General features: G+C 46.9%; 2 protein-coding genes and 1 long non-coding RNA gene across 3 annotated transcripts in view; 1 reads left to right on the forward strand and 2 right to left on the reverse strand.

Annotated features, from left to right (window-relative positions):
• Positions 1-1,546: 1,546 nt before the first annotated feature.
• On the reverse strand, positions 1,547-4,380 carry CALHM3 (calcium homeostasis modulator 3). The gene is made up of 3 exons (XM_021536265.3): positions 4,094-4,380; positions 2,937-3,192; positions 1,547-2,008 (listed from the first exon to the last, which is right to left on the reverse strand). The coding sequence occupies exons 1-3, from the start codon at positions 4,378-4,380 to the stop codon at positions 1,547-1,549; spliced, it is 1,005 nt and encodes a 334-aa protein (XP_021391940.2).
• Positions 4,381-10,879: 6,499 nt separating this feature from the next.
• LOC110473636 (uncharacterized) lies at positions 10,880-22,739 on the reverse strand. Its single transcript, XR_002465908.3, has 3 exons — positions 22,705-22,739; positions 13,744-13,903; positions 10,880-10,978 (listed from the first exon to the last, which is right to left on the reverse strand). It is a non-coding gene; the product is annotated as an uncharacterized LOC110473636 (long non-coding RNA).
• Positions 21,385-24,314, forward strand: part of NEURL1 (neuralized E3 ubiquitin protein ligase 1) — a 144,454-nt gene continuing 141,524 nt past the window's right edge. Inside the window, exon 1 of the mRNA XM_021536311.3 lies at positions 21,385-21,577. Within this exon, the coding sequence (XP_021391986.1) occupies positions 21,493-21,577 (85 nt within the window). The 5' untranslated portion in view covers positions 21,385-21,492. The remainder of the gene's footprint in view (positions 21,578-24,314) is intronic.

Here is a 24,314-nt window from a genome sequence, read left to right on the forward strand (position 1 = left end):
CCAGATCTGACTTTGCTATACAAATAAGAAAAGCTCTGCAGCCTGTCCCTCTGTGCCCTGCAGCTCCTGACTGGGCCTCAGTGGGCAAAGGGGTGCAGCTGCCCGTGGGTGAGCTATGGAGTTATTTTGCCTCACAATGTTTTACCTAGTACATCCTCATTCTCTGGCCTGTGCATGCAAACATCCTGAGGTGGAGATGACCCACCTGCCATCATCTTGACAAGTCAATTTGGGGGATTAATATGCACTTTTATTTAGATCTCTCATTTTGGATTTAGTCCCAATGTGGTGGCAGGTTCCTCTGCTCCTATCCCACCCTCTTCTTTCCTCCTGGAAGCCCTGTTTGCCCCACCTATCCATGCACACCCAAGGAGATATTTCTTTTTCACTTCCAGCTCCCCCCAGCCCCTCCACGTTGCAACTCTCCCTCCAAGAGACAGAGTAGGCATCAGTGTGAGGTTCAGCCTGGAGGAATAGATGTGTCTCTTCTGGGTTAGTTTGCAGTAAAGACTTTAATGCATCCAAGCAGCAACACTGGACAGAAGTACCAGTCAAACTGGCACCATGTACAATGGGGGCTGGAAAAGGCAGGTGAGAAAGCAATTACCATTAAAGGCTCAGAGATAAGGTTACATTCAAACAGTTTTGAAACTATGGATGGAAATTCCCAAATAGGTGTTTCAAGGATGATCCTCTGGATAGGTCAGTTTGTACTCAAACCTGGCAGGGGAGTGTTTAAAGTCTGTGTTCAGATTTCTCAGGCAGAATCAGTGTGTCTTTCCATGGCTCAGCACCAGTGTTTACAGCAGCTACCTAAACCCCAGCATAGCCTTGTGGCAGTGTTTTGCAAAGCCTCCATCTCCTGTTCCTTCTGCAAATTCAACCCAATCCAGTCCTTATTCAGAGGTGTCTTCAATTAATGTTATGCTGCTCTGTGAATTTCAGTGTGTTGCCATATTTCATTTTTTTAAATGCATGGAAGTATTGATGGGTTTTTAGAGGAAGGCAGAACAGTTTGGCAGCTGGGCTGGGGGCAGCCAGAGCTCTCAGCAGATGGGAAGACTTAGGAGGTGGTTTTGCCTTTTTGAGTAGATATGTTGGTATGGTACTAAAAGAGTTGCTAATTATTTTCTGTGTCAGTTCTGATAACCCTTTGAAGCAGATTTCACTGGAATGGGCAGGAGCTCCTCACACCTCTGTGTGTGTATGGTTTGTGTATGCAGCCAGATGTTGCTGCCCTGGTTAATCCTTCCTCAAGCCAGAACACTTTTATCACAGCTGTAATAAGGTGCAAACTCTTTGATATGACAAAAGTGCCCCACAGGACCCTTGGCTGAGAAATGTCACTAACAGTGACTGCATCTGGGACCCTTGGACCCTCAGAACTAGCTGATTTTGGAGGTTTTGTTAGGCATACCCTGGAGTGGAGCCTTTGAGTTTGCAGATTTGGAGGAAGGTATGAGCACCACTGTCATCGGCCCACTGGTCCTTGCTTTGTGCCGAGGTTTGGCAAAGCTCCTTCTGTGTCTGCAGGACAAAGCCCCCTTTACACACTGGTGTGCTGGGGGAATTTGGAGTGGGTGCTGGTGTTGTCTGCCCAGGGCAGAGGGGATCTCTCTCGCACCAGGGGATGCCTCTGGTGTGCCTGGCTGACATCCAGGGGAGGTTTCTCATAGTACCACATTTTCAGGAGTTTGTTCACCTGGTCCTGATCTGTGATACCCTGGAGAAGATCTTCTCCTTCTTCATGCCCCTCTCCCTCCCTAGGCAAGCTGAAGCTGTGCAGTTTGATCTCTTGGCGCATGCTTTCGAAGAAGTGGAGGATGCATTTGTGAGCAAAGAGCCGGCTGTGCTCACAGCAGCTTTCCTCAAAAATCTTTTGCTCGATGTCAATGTAGTTGCTCCAGTGACGGGCCTGCAGGAGTGTGGCCTGGTTGAAGCAAGGTCTGAGCCAGCGGGCAAGGAAAGCTGCTATGATCAGGATCAACAAAATGCTCCAGCCAAGTGCCTGTGTGATAAGAAAAGCAGTGAAACGGGAGCAAGACAGACACGAGGACAGGCAAAAGCTCTTTTCCTGTATCAGTGAGACAGGGAGTTTGTGTGGCTGGAGGGGAAATGTGATGCATCTGGACTCCTGTCTTCCATCTGTCCCTGTAGTCCAGCACCCCACACTACACCCAGAGGGTTGGTATAATTTCTTCCCAGAGAATATGGGATATTTTTCTGTGCATGAATCATTCAGTAAGGATAACTGATTGCAAAGTTGCCTGGAGCAGACAGGCATTTGCTATGAGCATAAGAGTACCCCAGGGAAAGGGGACTTTAGTGCTCTCCTTTGGAATTTCCTTTATCTCCAGTGATCTTCCTCTGTCACCTACACTAACTCCAGGACCCAGGAGTCCCCACAGCAGTGTGAAGACAGCCCAGACTATGAGCAGCTCCCTTTGATAAGAAGGAAGGTCTTGTTTTCAATGACCTTCCACCAGTCCCAATGCCTCACCTGGCACTTCTATACCAATAGCCGAGGCCAGTCAGGGCTCCTCTCTCTGTTGTAACCTGTTCTATTGCTCCTGAGCAAGCTGTTTTTGTCTGTCTAAGCTTGCACAGGTCTTAAAACAGTGGGTCCTGTCTGCAGGGTTAGCAGTTAGAAAGATCTTTTGACTGAACAGGGCTTTAGGAGACACAACATTTTTTTATTATCTGTGTTTAGAAGCTGCTGGTTCTTTTATTCAACCATTCATAATTTCTTTCCTTTTCCCTACCTGACTCAAGATTATCACTTAGGATAGCAAGGTTTGGAGGCAAAAAGAAGCACAGAGCAGCCTTGCTCCCAGCCTGACCACAATGAAGTGATGGCAAATCAAGGAAGAGCAGGAGCAGATGGCACATGCCTGGTCACCCCAGCGACATGAGAGGCTCTGGCAGCAGTGACCCACCTGGGACCAGCAGCGCAGGTACCTGGTCACTGCCTTGCGGGACGTGGTGTTCCTCATGAGCTCCTCATCCTTGCAGGGCACCTTGGGCAGCAGCTGCTGTGCCTGCACTGTGCTCACATTGGCAAAGCCCACAAACTTCTGGGGATCCATGGAGCCACTGAAAGCACAGATCAGGCATTTGCCATCCAGGAGGGTGACTATGATCCAGACCACAGGGGCAACCATGGCTCGCTGCATGATGGAGGAACACATGTACCTGGAGCAGCAGAGAGAGAGGTGAGTGGGTTAATGCTGGCAGCTTCCTCCTCATCCAGAGCCCTGAGGGATGCAGGCTGTCCTGTGCCAAGCAGTCTTTCCAGTCCCAGGGAACTGACTCCCAGGGCTGCCCTCAGCATTGCTCCAGCTGATGCTTCTCCTGCTCTGGGATGTCTTTGTTGGTTCTGCCTCTCAGTGAAGCCTGCACTAGCACAAGGCAGTGCTCTGTGTGCTGCCTGCACTCAGTGCACAGTCCCCTCACTGTGTGCTTGCCTTGACTGCACCCTTATGTCTCCCATGGGCAATCTTTGTCAGCTCTTCCTTGTCTTGCATATTCACACTTATTTTCTCATAAGTTTCAATCTGGAAAATCTCCTTTTTTCTGCAGCCTTTCTTGCCCCTCTATGAGCCAACCTATGTACTGCACAAAACTTTACTTATAACAGATGGAATATTATTCTCCTCATCCTTCTACCAGTACAAATTAGTAAAAACTCAGGTGAAGGGAGCGAGATCATGAGGCTTTTGATAAAGAATGACCGTGATGAAAATGCCACACCTGCATATTTAAAAGGAAATGCCTGATGTTTTTGCACATGGAAGCCCCAGAAGACACCCTGTGAGTGCATGACAGGGCAGCAGCAATGCAGTTTCCCAGGGTGGTGGCATAAACCCATGTATTGAGGCACTCCTGCTCTCCTTAGCTGGGATGGAACGAGCCTGCCTTAATTTCTGCTGGATGTAAATGCATTTCCCATACCCCTGCCCCTCCAGGGTCATGGGGAGAGGTCTCAGGAGATGAGCTTACGAGAAAATTAATCTACCAGGAGGATCCCAGCTCTGGAGAAAGACAGCTAAACAGGAGGTGAGAAGAGGGATGCCACTGCCACTGCAAACCCCACCTGATGACAGCTAGATCCTTCTTCCTGCGCCCCGGTGGTCGCCTCCACTCCTCCAGCATCACCAGGGACTGTCTGTTGAGGATGAGGCCACACAGGAAGAGGATGATGGGGGGTACGAACATGATCCCCAAGCCATATGCCATGTTGTACTGGGGCAGGCAGGGGCAGCTGAAGTCAATGCTGGTGTACATCTTTACACTTGCCAGGGCCAAGAGCCCACAGATCCCGTTCATGACAGACTCCGAGTTGGACTGGAAGTACTGGAAGATCATCCGGAAACGGTCCATCGTGCTCTTTTGGCCAGGGCTGCTCCTCCTGGGAATCTCTGGGCTGCCCAGAGGGGCCTGTCTCCCTCTGCTCCTCCTTCTGCTGCACAGGGCAGGGGATGCAGCTCAGCTCCCAGTCAGCAGGAGGATGAGGATGGAAAAGCTGCTGTGACAGGGAGAACACCCTGTGCTGGGGCTTCCCCACTGGCACACGGCTCCCACAGGTCTGTCTCTCACCCAATGGTTGTCTTCCAAGGCAGTTGGTAGCTTTTCTAGGTGAGCTGATGAATACAGCCTCCAGCAGCCTTTTTTATCACCTCGTTTTTAAATTTTCAGGGCTGTCCCACATGGCAAGCAGTCACAGCCTCCAGCAGTGCCTGGTCCCTCCTTCCAGGAGATGGTAACTGTCTATGGAGAACCACTGGTGGGTGCCTGAGGGCTGCTCTCTGCTGATTGAAGCCTGTGGAGGGATTCACTGCCCAGCAGCAACCAGGTAAATCAAATGAGCTCATCTGTGTTCCTGCTGCTGCCCCACTTCTCTTTGCATGTCCCCAGCCCTGTGTGAGGCAGGGGGGAAGGCAGGGAGCACACACCTGGCTGGCGTGTGCTGCAAGCTCAGATTTCCCTATGAAAATGGGCTGAAAGGACCAACCCTCCAGTCAAGAGGGTGTGAGAATTGATAGCTTTCAAAGCCTGGAGTGGCACCCGGGGGCAAAGGCTGCTCTTGGCTTTGCATCCTATATATACTGGGATATTTGGACATCCATGTCCAAAACTCTTGCACTGGGGCACTTCTGGCTCCCCATCAGAGCACCTGGGTTTTTTTTGTCCCATGGGACTGGGTTATCACCTTCATCATGTTTTTGTCTCAAAAGTTCATTTTACAGATAAATACAAGTCATTGCCACACAAGGAAGTTCTGAGGTGTTTTCCTGACATATTGAACATAATTTTCCTCTCCCCAGCTTTCCTCTCAAAACACTTTCAGATTTCTTCTCAGCTCAGGTTTCCAAATGCATTCAGGGAAGGGGGAGGGGAAAAGGGTGTTACTATTAACTATTTCGTTAAAAAAGAGAGGAATTATCTCCACTGAAGTACACTATCTGCCAGCACTGGGGTTTCTGCCCATGCTGTCTCCCTCTGCAGGACTGGTTGCCTTGATGGGATCATGTTGAAAGGATCAGCAGGGAGGAGGTACCTGTAGCTCCTCACGGGCATGTACAGATGAATCAGAGTTGAATGTCACCTCCTCCAGTCTGAACAGCAACTCGCACAGTTACTGTAATGAAATACATTTGCTCCAACCATAATATTTGTGCTCCCCTTTACCTGTGAGTGAATTGCCTGTTAATGTTTATCCATCAGCAATAAAAACCCCTGGCTAACCAGCTCATGTTTCCATTTTGCCATTATAGGACATCAGGACCCCTCTACATTGCTGTTATAGGGCATCATGACCCCTGGCTGAACTCCATAGTTGATTTTTAGCCAAGGTGCAGCCGTTCTCAACTGCTTCAATACTCACTGGGTTTCTCATTTAATGGCTTACATTTATGTGCTGACTCGGCTTCAGAAAGTGTTGTGCACTCTCTGTAGAAAAATTACTTTAGAAAAATCATTTTGCCTTTCTAGCTCTCCTGGGCAAAAACATAGTAAAGGCTAAACAGTTCCTTACAGCCCAGGAAAATAAGATGTAAAAAGAGTAAAAAACATCCTCTGGACAGGACAATCTACAAGGGAATTTTACTTCTTCAAGGTGCCATGTCCTGGATGTTACAGGTCTGTAGAGGATGCTGCAGGGTAATTGCTGTGCTCTGTTGTGATTGGGATGTCACCAGAGATTCAGAGCTGAGACATGGAGTTGTTGAACTGTAGAAGAAAGAGAATATTCCTGAACTTGCAGAGAAAGACATTCAGAGCTTCCTGGTGAAAGAGAGAAAGGCCTGGTGAGGTAAGTAAATTGCTAGAGATGGACAAGGGTTCAAAATGTGTCTTAAAACTTATCACATTTGATTAGTCAGTTCTTAGGGCAAAATGAAGAGTAAACAAGGATTAAAACAATCTATCTCATGTCCTTCAGCAAGAAAATGAAGAGGAAACAAGGATTAAAATTATCTATCTCCTGCCCTCCAGCAAGTGGACCTGCCCCATGTCCCCAGCAGCAGTGTAGTCACCCTGCTGAGCCTGCTGTGAGGCTGCCTGCAGCTCTAAGGGCACCATCCTCAGAGGAAGGCAGCTGCTCCTTGACAGCATATCCAAAACCATGCTGGAAGCTGTTGTTTCTCAGTGCATCTTTTGGAGGGCCATGCTGAACCACCCTTTGCTTCTGCCTCAGCATTGCAGAGCACAGTGCAAAGGAGGGAGCCTCCCTGCCTTGCCCCTTCATGGGAATAATACACCAGCTGTAGGCTTTTTGCCTCAGGAGAGGGTGGTGGGTACAGGGGTGAGAAGTCCCTCTTGCTCTGGGGACAAGGATGATTTATTTCATCACCAAAACTGGTCATTTGGAGTAGGGTAAATTCAGCAGAAAGGCGTGGTTGGTTTTGTGCCTGAGCCTGTGACCCCGGAGCAGCACTGATGCTGTGCGGGTGTGGCTCTGTGGCCGTGCACACCCAGAGCAAGTCCTTGTCCTTGTGTTTCGGTGGGGAGCAGGGGCCAGCAGTGCAGGTCACACTCCAGGCTCCCTTTCCTCTGCTGGGACTGGACCATCTTTCCCACAGGAAAGCCAGTGTCCAGGAGCAGACATTTCACCCATCCTGGAGCTTGCTCTGCAGGAAACTGGCCTTTGCCAAGAGCACTTTTCCCAGCAGCAGGGAAGGACACACAGGGCTCCTGCAGGAGCATTCCTGGCCTGTGGCATGGGAGGTGATGGGTTACCTCACTGGGAGCTATTGGCAATTGTTTATAACTGACAAATTATTTAATTACCTAGACTGAATTTTTTTCTGTCCTGAATGTGTGCCTCAGGGAAAACATACTTAGAAAACTATTACATGGGTTGGTCAGCTGTTCCTTAGATGATGTAAGGGCATAAAAAAAACAACACACACACACACACACACACACACACACACACACACACACACACACACACAGAGCACACAAAAAGAAAAAAAGGACTTATTTTTCCCTTGTTGAAAACGTGGGGTTGTACTATTGACCTGAAAATGCAAGCAACTCTGACACCCACCTAGAGGCACTGTCCTGCTCTTATGGGTGCTGCAGTCAGGGTACCCCCTGAGCACCACAGGTCGCTGAGCCATCACCCAGCTCATTTTTGTGCCTCTGCTACTGGATGATAAATGAGGATGCAGAACTGGCCCAGCACATTCACAGACTGCAGGACATGGCTGTGAAATGAGTTTAGTTCTGAATGTGTCTTTTCCCCCAAGGTCTTGGCTCATTAATGGCCACATGGGGATGCCACCTCCACAGGGTGTTTGGTTAAAACAAGCACTGTATGGCCACAAGGAGCAGGTACCAAGCAGTGTGCTCCCTGCCTCAGTTTCCCTTTACAGAGTTAAGAGTGGATCCACATGAACCCCTTCTCTGGGTACTGGGAGGGTGAGTAAGTCACTGGTGAAATGTCACATCCCTGTGATGTGGGAGCGCCCATGCTTTCCCAGGTCACCATGGGAGGACTGTGGTCCACTCTCTGTTTTGGGCACCTCTCAGCTCTGAACTGGGAAACCCCTTCCACCTGGCAGGATTCATCCAGAGGACAAGGGTCAGTCCTCTTTCAAGGCTTCGAGGAAATGTGTCACCTTGTGTTTGAGTGAGGGCCACTGCCACTGTAAATGCCTTTCCCAGCAGCAGTGCCTTCAGAGCAGTTTTTGTTCCTCTGCAGCTCAGGTGAGCCTGTTCCTGACCCTTGGGCCCACAGGGAGACACCCAGAGCCTGTCTATACTTGACCAGCAGGTTGCAACTGAGCTTTATCTTTTCTGGCCTTTTTGAAACAGTTTGGGGGCCCGGTCCTCTACTGAGGACAACAGAGTGATATGATTGCCTTCTTTTTTCTCCAAATCTGGCAGAGGATTTTACTCCTCACTGCCTGGAAATCATTCAGCATCTTCAATTTATCACAGCAGAAGTCAACTTTAATTTCAACTGCCCATGAAGATGGACATATGCAGAATTTCCTCCTATGTAAACTTCAGATGGTCACTGGCAGCAGTGACAAATTACAGCTTTGTTGGCTCCATGGGCAGGGACCACCTGAATCTGTGATTCTATGGGTATTTTTGCACAGCTATGTACTCTGTCAAGGCTAAGTAAATAAAGAGTAATGACCATTAAATGATTAATGAGATGCTAGCAAAAATAATGGCAGCATTGTAAAATGTAGTTTATCTTCACTAATTATGTTCTTTGGAGATTTCAGACTCTTGTGTTCTGCCTTGTAACTTGATTAAAGCACCAACATGCAGCTGACTGCTAGTGAGGAAATATGTGGCTTAGTTATGTGTTTTTCTTCTTAAGAGTTCATTATATATTGCTGTCCTGGCCATTAACACTTTGCTTTTTGGCTTGCTTAGAAGCCTTATTTTGTGATCTCTGCCTTATCCCAATCTTGATCTAATTCACACTATTTCTGACTGCAAGGGAGTTTTGTAAGGCCATTTATCTGCTTGGCTTGGAGCTAATGCTGCAGGGACATCATCTGAGATAGAGTCTCTTCTCAGCTAAGAGGGAATTAGGGAATAAAGTGGGGAATTAAGAAAACAGACTGATCTCTATTGCAGCTCAGAGATTTTTCATACTTGTTTTTGGTAATGCCCACATATCTACTGATATTTAGCTAGGGGTATTTTTGTGTGTCTCGTTTGCTTTTAAAAATGTTGTTATTGTTCTTTTTTTGTTCTTTTTAGACACTTAAAATTAAGCTCTAGCCCTGGGAAATCCACAGTTTACAGGATGAAAACCACTGATAACAAACTTTTCTTGAGAGATCAGTTTGTCTTCAGTTTGCAGAGATATTATAGAAACTGTTTAGGTGTGTAAAAGGAAATGGAAGTTGAGTGACAAAACTCATCTCAGTGCTGTGACTTTGGGCATCTGCATTTGGATTTAAGGCTGACCCAGTCTTTGTCCAATGTGACTACTCTACGAAGCAGACCACATCTTTCAGTAGCCTTAAAAGATTCATGGCTTTTAAGTAAAAATTTCAAGTAAAAATTTCTCTTAGTACTGTGTTATTAATTCACCAAAACCCATTAGGTAAGTCATATCTAAAAACTGATGTCACAGATCTTTAGTAAGGAGTGATCCTATATTTCTCTAATTTGTGGGTCAGGAATGGAAAAACTTGTAAAGATAGAAAGAGAAATTTATAGGTAATTTTTTTTTTTTTTTTTTTTTTTTTTTTTTTGACTCGAAGGATTAAGCACAGCTGACTGTGTTTTGCAGTCAGGAATAGGGCTGTGAAGCAGCATCCCAGTATCACTGATGTATCCCGGGGTGCAAGGCTTTAAAACTGGGGAGTGAAAGGTGTCTGCAGCAGATGGATTAGAGTGGGAGGGAAGGAAGGAGGGAAGCAGGTCAAAGGCTCGAAACGGTGAGGAAACAGCTTTTCTTGGTGCCACAAAAAGCCAGGCACGGTCTGGAGCGGTGTGCTGGAGAAGAGCAGCTGGCGTCCTTGTCCTTCACTTGCAGAGGGACCCGCCGCCACAGAGCGGTGCTGCGGCTCCTTCGTCCTCCCCTGCGCTTCCCAGAGCGCTCGGAGGCAAGAGGCAGATTTGTCAGGAGCGCTGAGCATCCCTGGAAGTGGTGCTCAGGGATCGCAACGCCCGCAGCACCGATGTGATGCTGGAGGCTGGAGCGCAGGGGTCATTCGGGATGCTTGGGCTCATCTCGTGTATGTATATCTACTACACATCTTTATGGAGTTTTGGCAGACATCAGGCATTTTCTGGGCTGAAAATGTGCTAGAGCAATGTTGAGCCTTTCTTATGTGCAGCAAATAAACTGCAGAAGGAACTGAGAGAGAAATAATCCCACTGTCAGGGCTGGGTGGTGGTCAGGATCCACTCCTCTCTGCTGAAAACTATAGAATAATAGAATATTGCCAGTTGGAAGGAACCCACAGGGGTCATCGAGCCCAACTCCCTCACAGGATTATCTGAAATAATTCAGGTGTCAAAGAGCATCATCCTGCTGCTTGAACTCTGTCAGGCTTAGTGCCATGAGCACTTCTCTGAGGAGTGTATTCTGACTGACAATCCTCGTAGTGTAGAATTTTTTCCTAATGTCCACTCTGAACCTCCCTGAGATCTGCCTCTAGGTATATCTGCAAATACAGAGGTACCCATAAAATAGACCTAGTTACTATGGGGATTTTTTTTTTTTTTTGGTAGACCCTGAGAAAGATTTTCAAAGGAGAAAAAGAACCACAACATTCAGAATGTAATCCATGAAGCATAGTTTCCAAAGAAAAGCAAGGTATGCATGAAGACATCATAAGTAAAACACAACAGGAATTTCCTTGTTGCAAGAAGATGCAATCTCACTCCACAGGTGTTAAAATTCATCTTGTCTTGGTGTTCCTTGGTGCTCGGAGGTGGGAGCTCTATTCTTCCAGTGCCTTGTGTCTCATGTGAAGTGATGGTTAATACCCCCTGCCTGTGACAAATGGAAATATATCAGTATTTCAATTGGTCGGGGCTTGGATTTGGATTTGCCTTAGGTTTCCTACAGGCACCAGTGCTAATCTGAACTTGCCTCAGAGTGAGTCAAAGAGAGAAAAAACTCAGTTCATTGTGGCATTTCTCTGGAAAATTCCCCAAACCAGCATCTCTTTCTCATCAGAAGCCAGCAGCCACATCCTGTGCCCGCCGTGCCGGGGCAGGGACAGAGCCTGAGCCGCTCCCGAGCCGGTGCAGAAGCGCTGGGCACCTCTGGCAGCTCCACACCCCCTGCTGCTGCTGCTTCCCTGAAAGCCTTTCCTTCTAGACAGAAACGCCCTAGTTCTTGTTCCTGTGGAGCAGGGGCCTCAGCTGGAGAGCGGCTGTACTTTTAGGTGGTTCTTTCAAGAGTAGTAACAGGATTGTTTAGAAAGAGGATATCTTAATAATCCAGGCAAATATCAATATTCTCTCTCATAGCTCTTGTCCTTATTTGGTACAAAGGAGCTTTCTCAAGTATCTGGGGTTCAGGTAACAGCTTAAATATTATGGAAGTTGTGAGAGTTTGTTACCCACTAAATGTATACACACATTGCTGTCTGGTCTAGTTCCTCTGAGGAATAACAGGTGACCTCTGGCCCTAAAAGTCCTTTTACCCATGGTATAAAAATACCATTTCATTTTCCTACCAATGTCAGGGCCACCTGACCTCAAACACACATCCCTGAAGCATTTGAAGAAAGTTGGTGCTTCACAGTAGCTGCAATTCATCTTCCAGCAGAATTAGAGTCCTGTTTCACCAAATTGTCTTGTCATCTAGCTCGTCTTTATCTGTGTTTATAACCCACCCGCACATCATTAATCTTCCTCTCTGTGTATATTTATAATATTTGTATGGTGTTGGATGTCTCCAGAATGCTGTGAACACAAATGCAGTTATCTGCAGTTATTCTGACTTTTTCACAGGAAAATACCACCCTGACTTAACCTTCTTAGGGGGTCTCTCATCAGCAGCACATATTCTCTGTGATGGCAAGAGATTTGTGGATGATCTGTGTGGCAGATCTCACTTGTGTTTGACCATGATAAATGGGAAATTAACAAATCGTAGGAATCTCAGGATGTTTAGACTTGAAGATACAGTTTTCCTTTCTCTGTTCAACTCTCATTTCATCTCTCTCACACATTCTGACTTTGGAAGTTTTTTTCCAAGCTTAAAAGCTCAAGCTCTAACACCTTTTCAGAGGGAAGATAGGAGGAGGAGGTGTCTGCAGGTGGGTTTACTGCTTCATTGCTGGGCTCTGGCAGGTTCCTGCTCATTGCCTCCTGGTACAGAATCGTGAGGAGTAATTAATGCATGCTCTTAAAAGAGGCAGTTCCAAGAGAGAAAAAGACTTCCTCCAAAACAGCAGTTAATCTTATAGAAACTTATACTCTTACAGGGTAAAACACACCAACCATTCCAGCTTCACCACCATCACTACCACCCCAATGCACCCCAACAAGCTTTTGTAAAGAGCTAAGGAGAAAAGCATATCATCAGAGACAGATGGTTCATCACAAAAGAGACTCTGTCCTCTCTGTCCTGGTCCTCCTTGCAGAGCACGAAATACCTTTTAAAGACAAGATTATGGACTGAAATTTATAACTTTACTTAATACTAACAATCATGGACTCAGCAGAAATGGTCTTTTAAGGTACACTACAATTTTCCATATTCTCTGTTCCAAGCTAAATTCTTATGGTTGCACAGACAGTAATTACCTGCAGTGCCTTGTGTTCTGCAGAGGATAATAATTTCTCATGCTGCCTTTGGTAACATCCCTAACATCCCTAACTGCTCCTGTCTTTCCAAAGCAAATAGCTAGAATCACACCATGTGAGATGATGGGATCCTGTGGTGTTGTGACAGCCACCCCTCTGCTCCTTGGGGTTTATCTGCTGTAACAGGGCTTTGGGTATGGGCCTTTTCCAAGAGCTCTGAATGCCCCTGAACTGTTCTGTGTTGAGATCTCCTGGGGAACTCAGTGTCTTGGCTTTGGTACACAGACTAAATGTGCTGTTGTTAATTAATCCCTGTCCCTTCATCAAGATCTCTCATGGCCAGACCCCCATGTCCCCCCTCGTGTCTTCCACTCCCTTCTTGTCTCTAAACCTCATTACATTTTCACTTTTATTTAGCAGAGTTCATCTCTGCAGAGTAATATCCTGCAGTGACTCTGAGTGGCACAGAAAACACTTGGGATCCACATCAGAAACAACGATGGAGTGACAGCACAGGTGAATGAGGAACTTCATGAGAGTGCTGATCCCTCTCTGGCTTGGTCTCAGCCAGAGTCCTCAGCAGTTAAAGGCTTTATTGCCACCAAATTCCCAACCATGAAGCATCACCTTCAGCCCAGCTCTGTGCCTTTGACCTGTTTCTGGTGTTTACCTGCACTTTCCCAGCCATCTGGCCTTCCCAGCCTCATTGTCAAGAACCACCCTTGCTCCTTAGAAGTAAATCATCTCTGCATGATTGAAGATGATTTTGAGGGGAACCAAGTCAGCACCCAGTGGCTGCAAAGCAACCACAAACTGGCTTCTCTGGCCCTGGGTACATGCAGCACCTGGATCTGACTTCACTCGTGTGTTTTCTGGCTTACAGCCTTGGCTCTCCACCCTGGGCAGCAGAGCAGACCAGTTAAGCAATGTAAGTGTCAGGCAGGGACTGCATTTTGGGTTATTTCACACGATCACATTCTCAGTCTCTGGCATACTCACTGTTTTATTGTCCGTGTGCTCTGTTAGCTAGACGTGCACTCTGGAAGTAGACAAGCATTGCAGATCCAGCTCTTGCTATAGAATTCCTTCCTAAAATGAGGATAGCTTCCACCATAAAGGTTTTTGACTACTCTAGAGGCGGAGACAGTGAAGAAAAGAACTGTAAGAATAAAAGCAAAAGAAAAAAGGAATAAAAGCAACAACAACAAAAAAAAGAATAAAAGAAAATGCCTTTACTGCTAGCAAGGCTGTAACTAGGGCCTTTGTGCAGAAGAAGGATGAATGATGGAACTACAACTCATAAGCATGTACTTTGCTGTTTGGATCAAACAGAAAAGTATCTAATAAACTCCACTGACATGGAACTTGCAACTTGGCAAATTCAGACTGGAAGTTGTAGGATTTTAACTGACAGTCATTAAAGCATTGCAAAAATTAGCCTAATAGTGTAATAGCTTTTCCTTTGTTTGCAGTCTTAAAATTAAAGGGAAATTTGTTCCCTAAATGTCTCAGAGACATTGAAAATATTGTCAGTAATTCAGAGGCAGAGATGCAAAATTTCCTTTTGAATCCAGTAGCTATAACTCATGCAGAAGCTTTTAGAAGAGATAATAATGTCAGGAACATGTTGTCAGTAAATGAGAGCTGAAAATCTATATCTGCTCATGAAGTGAATAATGATGGGTGCTGCTCACTTACTAGGCTGTGATGCTGCCTGCAGGATTTTGGTGACAGCATGAACAATGCGAGTGGTGCCATTTGAATTGGAGTATTTATTCATATGGAAAGGGAGTATTTAGTCCTTGCATCCCCATTTATCAGAGCCCAGTGACAGTATCTGATTTCATATTGTGATCTGTTATGCAGACTGAAAATTCTGAGAAAAGAACAGATCTGTCAGCAAGATTATTCAAATAAGTGCTGTTGGGGATTTGTGCTCTCTCCTGTTCCTCCCTGGTTTAGTTGAGCATTTAAGGAGAGCAGTTTTGAAACTCATTCTAGCTGATCCTAGTTGTTAAACCAAAATAAAAGCTAATAGTTGTCTGGGGGATTAATCCTCACTGCTGGGACCAGATTTTATCCTTGGAAAAGGAAATAGTTGTGTCTGATTTGCTGAATGCAGCAGTTCATGACATTCTCCTGGTGGGAAGTGCTCCTCATCATGATGCTCTACAAATTGAGAGTCAGTGGAGCTTTATGATACCAAACTTGACATTTCTGAATTTGTGCTGGCTGGCTCCCACCATCTGCATCAAGGAGCAAAGAGGAATGGCGACTAGATGCTATCAGCAGGCTACACATCCAGTGCCACCAGCAGGGCTCTGCAGAATGGGTAGAGAGAGCGATTGCTGCAGTTTCCAGGTCATCTTTTTGAGATTCAGCCAATTTCCTTGCAATCAGCCTGCAATTCCCTGTGTGGACCAGGAGGGAATTAATGAGCAGCCTCAGCCTTTCTGGGGACCTCTGAGGGTGCTGTTCATCTCCAGGGACTACACAAGGCCTGACTGACTAGGATGAGAGCTTGTCAGGAGGACAAGTACTGAACACATCCCGTTTCTATGGCCAGTTTAAGGCCGAGTCAGATGTGGGAAAACCGTCTTGGTTGGCTTTTTGATATTGCTTGTGTCAGTCTGTGTGGTGGTGCTGGCTGTGTGCAGGCTCTGCAGGACTGTGGAAGACTGGGAAATCAAAGCCCAGACTTTTCTTATTGCTTTAAGTTTATTTGGAGTTTGTAATCTTTGGCAGCTGTGAAGATACACTGCTATCCTGAAACCACATTGAGAAAGGAAATACTGACAAATACACCAAGGCTGTTGGATGCCTTTGTAATCTAATCCACCATTTAAGGTACTGAGGATGTCAAACACATTTAGAGGTTCAGATTAATATCCTTAACATCCTTAATACACTTCCCCTTTCTCTCACTCATCATATTTAGTAAATATTTGGTTTTTTTTCCAATACTCCTCAAGCATGCTGACTTCTCAGCATGATGTAAAGTTGGCTTGCAATGACCCATTTAGAAATCTGGGTGCCTCCACTGTTAATTTGCACATTAAATTCAATTAAGAGCAAATATTTTGATGCAGAAATAGGATATGAGATTAACTCTGGCATCTGTCATCAAAGTCTTGATATATCCCTCCTTTAACTTACAGCCATTCAGATCTGGAAAGAATGTAGGATCTCTTTTAGAAGGCAAATATCCCCCAGAGTCTGTGCTTTGCTACAGTGGGCTGTCTGCCACCTCAGTAGCAATATCAACTATCTTGACAGAGATATGAAAGAGAGACTGAAAGGAAGGTCTATTGTCTAAGAAAAAGTTTCAAGGGAGAAATTTCCCAAAAGTTAAGTGAATAGGAACAAAAACCTTGCAACACTGGTCAATCTGTGAAGGTGGCAAGCTCACTGTAAAGTGCTAGGGAGAAATCTCTGGCTCCTATTGCTGGAAGTAGGGGTTCAGGCTGCCAGACAGCAGTGAAACTCCAAAGGGAAGATCAAAGGCTTGACTATTAGCTGTACTAAATTCCTGTTAGATTTCTCTTCTAGATCAAAGGACCCTTTAAATAGGGAGGAGCTGATTCCCCTGGAAATATCCTCTGCCCTGTACTGGCCTTTTAGTAAGCCCCAGCTTTGTGGTGAGATTTGGGCCACTGGATATGGCACAAATGTGCCTCTTGAAGCTTTCTGCTATGGAAGGAAGAAGACTTGGGGTTGCTCTGAAATGCACTTGGGGCTCAACAGGCTTCACTGAGTTTCCCAGTATGAGGAGGAAATAGACTTGAATTAAAAGGTACTTAAACCCTCCTCACAAAGGCATTGCAAGAGTATAATTGTACTTTCTTGTGTGAACTCAAAAAATGTGACCAGTGTATGTGGAAGAAATTAGTATTTTCTAACCACCTGTTTGTTCTTCCCTGTTTTTTTTTTTTGGTTTTTTTTTTTTTTTTTTTTTTTCATATGACTGTCTTTGAGTGTAGCTCATAACAAATACCTAGGTAGCACTTTGCAAAAGGGCTGCTAAAATATGTAAAAACCTCCTCTCAAGTGAATCCATTGCTGATGAATGGGAGAACCTCAAATGTAAAGGTCAGAAAATAAAAATAATTAATCTAAAGCATCAAGATGGCTGCAGAAAGCATTTTTCCCAGTCTGCACACTATACAGCCAATATATCACAAAAGATGGACACTTCTTTCCTGTCCCACTCATATAAAACAAGTATCTACATTTCTTAAATAAGAGATTACATGGGATTTGGTTTTCTCAGAGAAAAAGCATGAAATTGGATGATCACTTGTCATGATGGCTTTTTTTTGAATGCTGTCTGAGACTAAGCGTCTTATGAGGCTTTATATCTACAGATCTTTTTTCCCTTCTTCACTTTAACCTATTGTCTCTAGAAGTGTCTTCGCATACTCTTCTGATTGCTGCTGTGAAATCTGTTGTCTTGTTAGACACAAACACAGTTGTTCAGCTGTGACTGAGAGTGGTCTCTTGTCATCCTGTCCTATTTTAACTCACAATTTGCTTCATTGCTGCCCAGTGCTTCAGAGTTAGAGACCTTTGCAAAATACCCAGAGTCCTTAAATACAAGTGCACTCATCTGACCTTGCCCCCGTCGCAGTCTGAAAGCACCCCTGTGCACCCAGCCTAGCTGCTTATCTGCCTCATCATCCAGCTCATAGCTCCTACCCTCCAGCCTCTCACAAATCCTCCTCCACATCCTGTCTCTGTGGTCTTTCACATATGCCTGAGCTGAGCAGCTGCAGCTCATCCTTGCACCCAGCTCCCGGGTGGAGAACTGATGGGTGATTTCGTGACTTTTGTTCCATGAGCAGATGTAACTGTGCAGATCCTTTCTCCTTGTGTTTGTCCATAATTATGATCACAATGTTAGCTGATAATAACTTCAGATGAAATTAATGGAGTGGCTGCATTGTCTCCATTGACTTCTAAGCACAAATTGCAAATTGGAAGTCAGGTGCCCATGCACAAATTCAGAAAGTGGAGAGGAGTTTTACATCACTGTAAACTCAACCTGCTCTGTCCCACAGCATGCTCTGCACCAGGTCCCCACCACCTGGCAGGGCTGGTACCAAGGAATTGCATGTTTCTAATTAGCCAATTCAACTGATAACACTAACACACTAGGAAAGTCCTGACTTGCTGGTGTGAAAGCCCTGAAGTTTTGGCAAGCTGTTTCAATGCTCCCTGTTGCTAGAGCACAAGAAAAAGGCAAAAACCCAGAATCAGTGTGATCCTGTTTTGTCTATCAAGGGCCCCTGTGATCACAGAGCATATTTCTCACCCTGCTCAACATTTTTTGCAGGAAAAGCTGACACAAGTTGGCAAGGACAGCAAGCAGCCCCTCCTTCTCACTCCTTCTCCAACCAGGATAAGGAGCAAATTCAGAGACTCTGATAAAGTGAACCAAGGTACAATCCCAACAACCCCTGGTGCTGTTTTGCATTTGTCCCCATGGTGTCAGCTGCAGGCTGCTGTGCCAGCAAAGCAAAGCCCATCCCTCATGGTAGCTGAACATGTTGCTAAAGGAGGCCTGTAAAGCTTCCTTCTTTCACTGATGGAACTCTACTTCACCTTGGTTATCCATGTTGAAAGGGGAGGTGATTGAGCACAAAACCCACCAGCCATGTGGTGTATAGATTAATATTCACACCATGGCACCGAGGTTAAATTGGTGTCTAAAACTCAGGGTGGATTTGGTAGCAGCAGAAAGCACTTGGTCCTTCTGGGAACAGGTTCCCCACGAGGTGAGCTATCACACAAAGCACAGTTAGCAGCCTGCATCACATGTGTGAGTGCCTGTCATTTAATGGATGACTGCACAGAAATCTTTCCTGTGCTATTACATGGATGTTCTCTATGCCTCCAGTCCAAACCCAGTGCCTTTCCTTTTTCAAGATCTCTTTTATACAATGGAAAGGTGCCTCTTTCCATTATAGTTTGCCTTACATTGACACCTCTTTCTGCCACATTAAACATGAAACTTCCCAGAAAAGTGAGTCCTTGCTCAAGATCTCTTGCAATTCAAGGACAAGCAGAGAGAGTGAGATTAGAAGAAAAAAAAAGAGAAAGAACAGGTTTTTTTTTTTCTTTTGTTGATTGGAGACAATTAGGTTCAACAGGATGGAAGGTACTGTATTATGGGGAGGTGGAATTGCCCCTCTAAGGGCCATTCCAGTCTTGTGCCATAAATCACAGAACATTCTGAGTTGAAATGGACTCACAAAATCATCAAGTCCAATTCTTAAGTGAATGGCCAATACAGGGATTGAACCCCCAACCTTAGAATTAATAGCACCATGCCCTAATTAACTGAGCTCATCTTAGGGTCATTTGGTTTTTTTGGGCTCACTGTAATGAGCTCACTGGAAATATAGTGTTCATGTTCACAAAGGATCTAAACAAAGATGTGACTCAGTCTGTCTCACCTCTGCTCTTGAGCTTCCTGCATGTGGAGGCAGCTGGTGCAACAACATGGGGCCAGAGTGGGACCCAGTAGACCAGAAGAGCTGGACAGAGGGCTCATGTTTGAGCCAGACTTCGACCCCACTCTACCATGGCTTCACTCTGACTGGTGTGGTTGGTTCCTTTCTTCTTCTGAGAGAATGAGAAAGATTGCAAAAAAAGTGGACACCTCACCTATAGTGCAACTAAAAGCTGGGCAGTTCAGTAATGATTCTTCACCTTGGCTCTGTAGATCATACATACCAAAAGAAATCCTCATCGGGATTTAAGCATCATATTTTGGTTGAGATTCTCAATATGTCTTAAAAAGTTTTGTTATTTAACCTCAGAAATAACCTTCAGAATAAACCTCCTCTGAAAGTTAGATACTTGAGTGGTTTCAGAGAACAGGGTGTCTCTTGGCTCTCTGGTTGAGGAAATTGGAGCAGTAACTGTTTTAAGGGTGAAAATATTCATATGTGGTTCTTGACCAGGAAGGGTTTTTCTTACATTTACTAACAGGAGGGAAAGTGAAGTGTGGAGGCAGATGGACAGATCGGCAAAATCACCTTTTGAAAGAAAGCTGAAAATTAAATTCTTGTTCTACAGAAGGAAGGACAAAGCCATTTTAAAGCCATGACACAGCTGAATGGAAGAGGCCCTCAGCATCCACTAAAACTCAAGATGAAGCTTATAACCATGTCTTCAGAGCCCGTAGTCCTCTTAAAAGACAAAGGTAATGTAATTTGCAATAGACATCAGCTGTGAGTTGATTTTACTGTGGTACCAAGTGAACAACTCCAGGTCTTGGGTTGTGACTGTCACAGGAGAAATTCTCCTGTGGCCAAGGTGCTGCTGGGGTGAGGACAAGGGGAACCTCCCCATCCTGTATAGCCACGGCTGCTTTTGTGGAGCACCTCACTGGCTCCAGGGTGGGCAGTGAGGAGCCACACGTGTGGTAGTGGACAGGTGTGGTATTAACACAGGACCTTCTCTCTAAGGACAAGAAAATAAACCACATGAGCATGTCCTGGGCATGTGTGAATAATTTGTGTTTGTGGCACTGGAGCTGTGCAGGGGATCTGAGGGCTGCAGCCACACGGGGCAGTCCCAGTTCACATGGGATGTGTTTGTATCACAGTAGCTTTCAGAGGACACACTTTCAGGCAGAGGCCCATGCTGCTGCTTCACCAGTAGGAGCTCCTGACCCTTCACAGATCTGCCAGCGAACCGTTTCCCTTCATCCCACCTCTACCCTACCCTACTTCCCTGAGGTTGACTGGAACTTTTCTCTGCTTTGAGCCCCTGGGTTGAGCAAAGTGGTGGCTGCAGGCACGAACACAACTTACTGCGTAGGTCAGGGACAAGAAAGAGATCTCTGACTAGCTGCCTACTCGTCCACTTGCCCTAGGACTATTGAAGGAGCTGGTTGCCCATCTTCTTTGCCTTCCCGAGTGTGGCTCTGACATATTTGTATCTATTAGATTCCCAATTGCTTTAAGACAGTTGCATCCCACCACAGCCGGTCTGCTTGGGTGAGTGTCCACACATGATGCAGCTTCTTGGAAGCGCCTGGATTCCGGGCTTGGTCATAAACTTCCTCTCTGGAAGGAGGAGGCTGGGAAGCGGGTTTAGGGCGAGCAGGTGTGAGGGAACTCCCGGGCTGGTAATGGAAGGGAATAATGTCCCTGACCCTGTCTGCCCCCCGGGGTTTGTGCTCCTGGCCGTCCTGTGCTGGGGCGGGGGTCGGGAGGGCTCCGCGTGTCCCCCCCACCTGTGGCGCCAGCGGTGGCACATCTGGGCGGGGCGGGGCGGCCCCCGGCGGAACAGCTGTGTCTCCATGGCGACGGGCGCGGCGGGGGGGCCGCGGTGCCGCCGCCCCGCCCCGCCCGCCGAGCGGAGCGGAGCCGAGCCGAGCCGAGCCGAGCGGAGCCGAGCCGAACCGAGCGGAGCCGACCGGAGCCGAGCCGAGCGGAGCGGAGCCGAGCCGAGCGGAGCGGAGCCGAGCCGAGCGGAGCCGAGCCGAGCGGAGCGGAGCCGAGCCGAGCCGAGCCGAGCGGAGCCGAGCCGAGCCGAGCCGAGCCGGGCCGAGCCGAGCCGAGCCGAGCCGAGCCGAGCCGAGCCGAGCCGAGCCGAGCGGGGCGGGGGGCCCGGCGGGCGGGACCGCGGCTGTCGGCGCCCTCGGAGCCGCCGCTGCCCTCCGCCCTCGCCGCCACAGCCCCCGGGGAGGGAGACCTTGCGCGGTGCCGCCCGGCCCGGCCCGGCTCGGATGCCGCCATGGGGAGCCGCTTCTCCAGCATCCCCGCGCTGACCCGCGGCGGCCAGGGCCGCCTGCACCGCGCCCGCCACCACCGCCTCAAAGGTACGGCTCGGTCGGCACCCGCGGCACCCCGAGCGCCCCCGGCATTCCCAGCACCCTGAGCATCCCCCTGAGGGCGGCACAGGCCGTATCCCGGGGCACCTGAGGCAGCCCGGAGCGGGATGGGTGCTCCGGACACCCCGGGATCGGATGGGCACCCGGGCAGGACGCAAATCCTGGGTACCGCAGGGACCCCGGTTTGGGATTAGATCCCTGGGTACACATGGCATCCGCGCCAGGCAGGCATCCCGGACACGCTGGGCAGGCTGTGCTCCCCGGGCTAGGATGGATCCAAGCCTGGCACCCCGAGCCCTCTCGCGGTGTGAGCCCCCCTGCCCTGCTCGCAGCATTTTCACTTCTTCCCCAGCAGTGCCCCATGGGGGGCTGATGAATACACGGGTCCTTCCAGGCAAAGGCACCCCAGGAAAGCAACAGGCAGAAATATGGGGGACTAAGCACTAAGAGTCCCCAAGTGCTTATTGGTGAGTGAAGGCTTTGCTTTGGTGTCCTTTCTGAGGGCTCCATGAATGTGTGTGTGCAAGGGACGGTCAGTCCTGTTTGGAGGACGGCAGGGAGTATTTGGGGTTCCTTGTCTAGCTTATATGGCTGTTCTGTTCCTCATAAGGATGTCATCCTTTTTCTGAACTCCTGGGGACCTGTTGGCACCAGGAGAGCCTGTCAAAGGTCTCCTCTATCTCTGCTCTTTTTTACCCCCTTTTGCTGTAAGTTGGGAGAGTGGTAGCAGAAAATAGCTCATCATTCATGAATGCAATTTTCTCGGGCAGCAGTACACACATGCTGTGTGTGTTCAGCACTACCTGGGTACCTCCTCTCTAAGGTCATTTTCACAGCCAAAGGCACTTGCTAATGGGGGCAGAGGATGTCACACATCTCTCCCTAAGCAGGGAATGAGGGAAGGTCCTGCTCTAACAGCCATTTCAGATTATAACTTGTTGCAGCTTCCTCTATGTGTTGCAGAATTTGCAGCCACCAGCATGGAAAATAGGGATGCTGCTGCTCATTTTTTGCTGGGCTTTTGGATACTTCTTTGTCATGGTCTAGAGGAGTGGAAATGGTTAATGATGAGCTGGGCAACTGGTTGTTATAGGGAAGGATTTTCTGATACTTACATTATTCTTCTGCTGAATCTCTCTGGCCCCTCTGTCTGTACTTGGGAGATTTGGAGCAGTTGTGTGAACTGAGGTGGTTTTATCATGGCTGTTTCAGTGGCCATGCAAGGAGATGTTAGGAATGCTCATCGCTCTGTTGCCGACAAAGTCAGTGAGAAACTCAGCCCAAGCAATGGTCGTGCTTCAAATTAGACATGAAAGGAGGGGGATGCTGAATCTGAAACACTGAACCATCATCCTCTATCAGGGCAAACATGAAGGCACACGCAATGCCGTAGTTGTTGGTATGCAATTGTAAACTGCCAGGGAGGATTTGTCTCTTTAAGAATCATGCTGTCAGCTGGAAGTCTTTCTGGAGCAACCTTAAGCAGATAAGAATTTATAAACTGAAGCCAGAAGGGACACTGTCACTTAATCCATTAACAGTGGCTTACGTGAGGTTTGGAGGATGCTGTGTATGAATCACCTGATTTGGGGTGGGGGAAGCAGTGAGTTGTGTGTTAATGGCACTTTGTTTCTATATTTCTTCCTTTAATTTACATTTTAATTATTTTTCTACCTGTGCTAAGGCAGCAAGCAGAAATATTCTCAAGATTGCAATGCAACAGAGCATTGAAATAATTTTTATTTGGAATAAAGAGTGAACAAAGCATTGCCTTTGTAATAAAAACTAAGCAACTGCCAGGGACAATATGTGCCTTTTCTGTCTTTCTTGAAACCAGACTGCCTCAGATCTTACATTTAAATGAGAATAAACAAGTCTGATTGCATTTGACAGGTTTCTGTAAAATGGACTCGAGGCATAGCAGTGAAAGTATGAATGTCACACAGTTCTGTTACATATCTGCCATTAACATTTTGTAAAGTATATTTTAGTTGAAGGTCCCCTGTTGTTCTTCCTTCAGTGTCTGGCTTAGTGTTGGGGATACAGAACTTTTATAACTTGGTCACCATCTAATACTTTCTTGCTCTGTGACAACCTCTTCCTGACCTGGTGCTGGGGTGATTGTGGCTCATTCTTTCTTGAGAAGAAGCTATGATTTCATTGTTTCCTAAGGTGGTCTGCAGACTTTGAATTCAGTCTCTGTACCTTACAAGTTCATCTCACTTAAGAAAGAAGTAACAGCTCTGCACGTGGTAGAGCTGTCGCCCGCTTGTGCTGGAAATTTTTATGTCTTTCTCTTAGTTCTGCTAAAAATGGTCACCTTTAGTTACATAAATCTTCTGAAGACCATGTGATAGTTTTGGTGTTGAAGGCATAAGACAGAAATCTCACGAAGACTGACACGGCTGGCAGAATATTTGCTTTGCTTTAGATGGTTGTGCAAAAGGAGGAAAGCACACAACTTGATTCTCAGAATTAAGCTGCAGTTTTAAAACCAGGTAACTGAAGTAGGTCTTTATGAAGGTACATGAAAGAGCAAAGCTGGAAGCCCAGGCTGATGATTTTCAAGATGCTTTTGAGTAAGGTAATACTTTAAAATCTATTATGTCCAGCTGCTTATAAAAGCACTTCACATAACTGTTCACTAGGAACCACTAGACTTGAGTCTTTGGAATTACCTCTTCCAGAGCAGTATGTCATCTGGATTATGAATCCAGACTTTGGT

This window comes from Lonchura striata, chromosome 7 (genome assembly GCF_046129695.1).
Source record: "Lonchura striata isolate bLonStr1 chromosome 7, bLonStr1.mat, whole genome shotgun sequence".
NCBI classification, from domain to species: Eukaryota; Metazoa; Chordata; class Aves; order Passeriformes; family Estrildidae; genus Lonchura; species Lonchura striata.

Excerpts from the sequence above, each read along its gene's own strand:
- CALHM3 (XM_021536265.3), bottom strand. The coding sequence starts at position 4,380 with ATGGACCGTTTCCGGATGATCTTCCAGTACTTCCAGTCCAACTCGGAG. Across the intron at positions 3,193-4,093 it reads AAGGATCTAGCTGTCATCAG|GTACATGTGTTCCTCCATCA; the intron begins GTGGGGTTTGCA and ends CTGCTGCTCCAG. Across the intron at positions 2,009-2,936 it reads ACCTGCGCTGCTGGTCCCAG|GCACTTGGCTGGAGCATTTT; the intron begins GTGGGTCACTGC and ends CTTATCACACAG.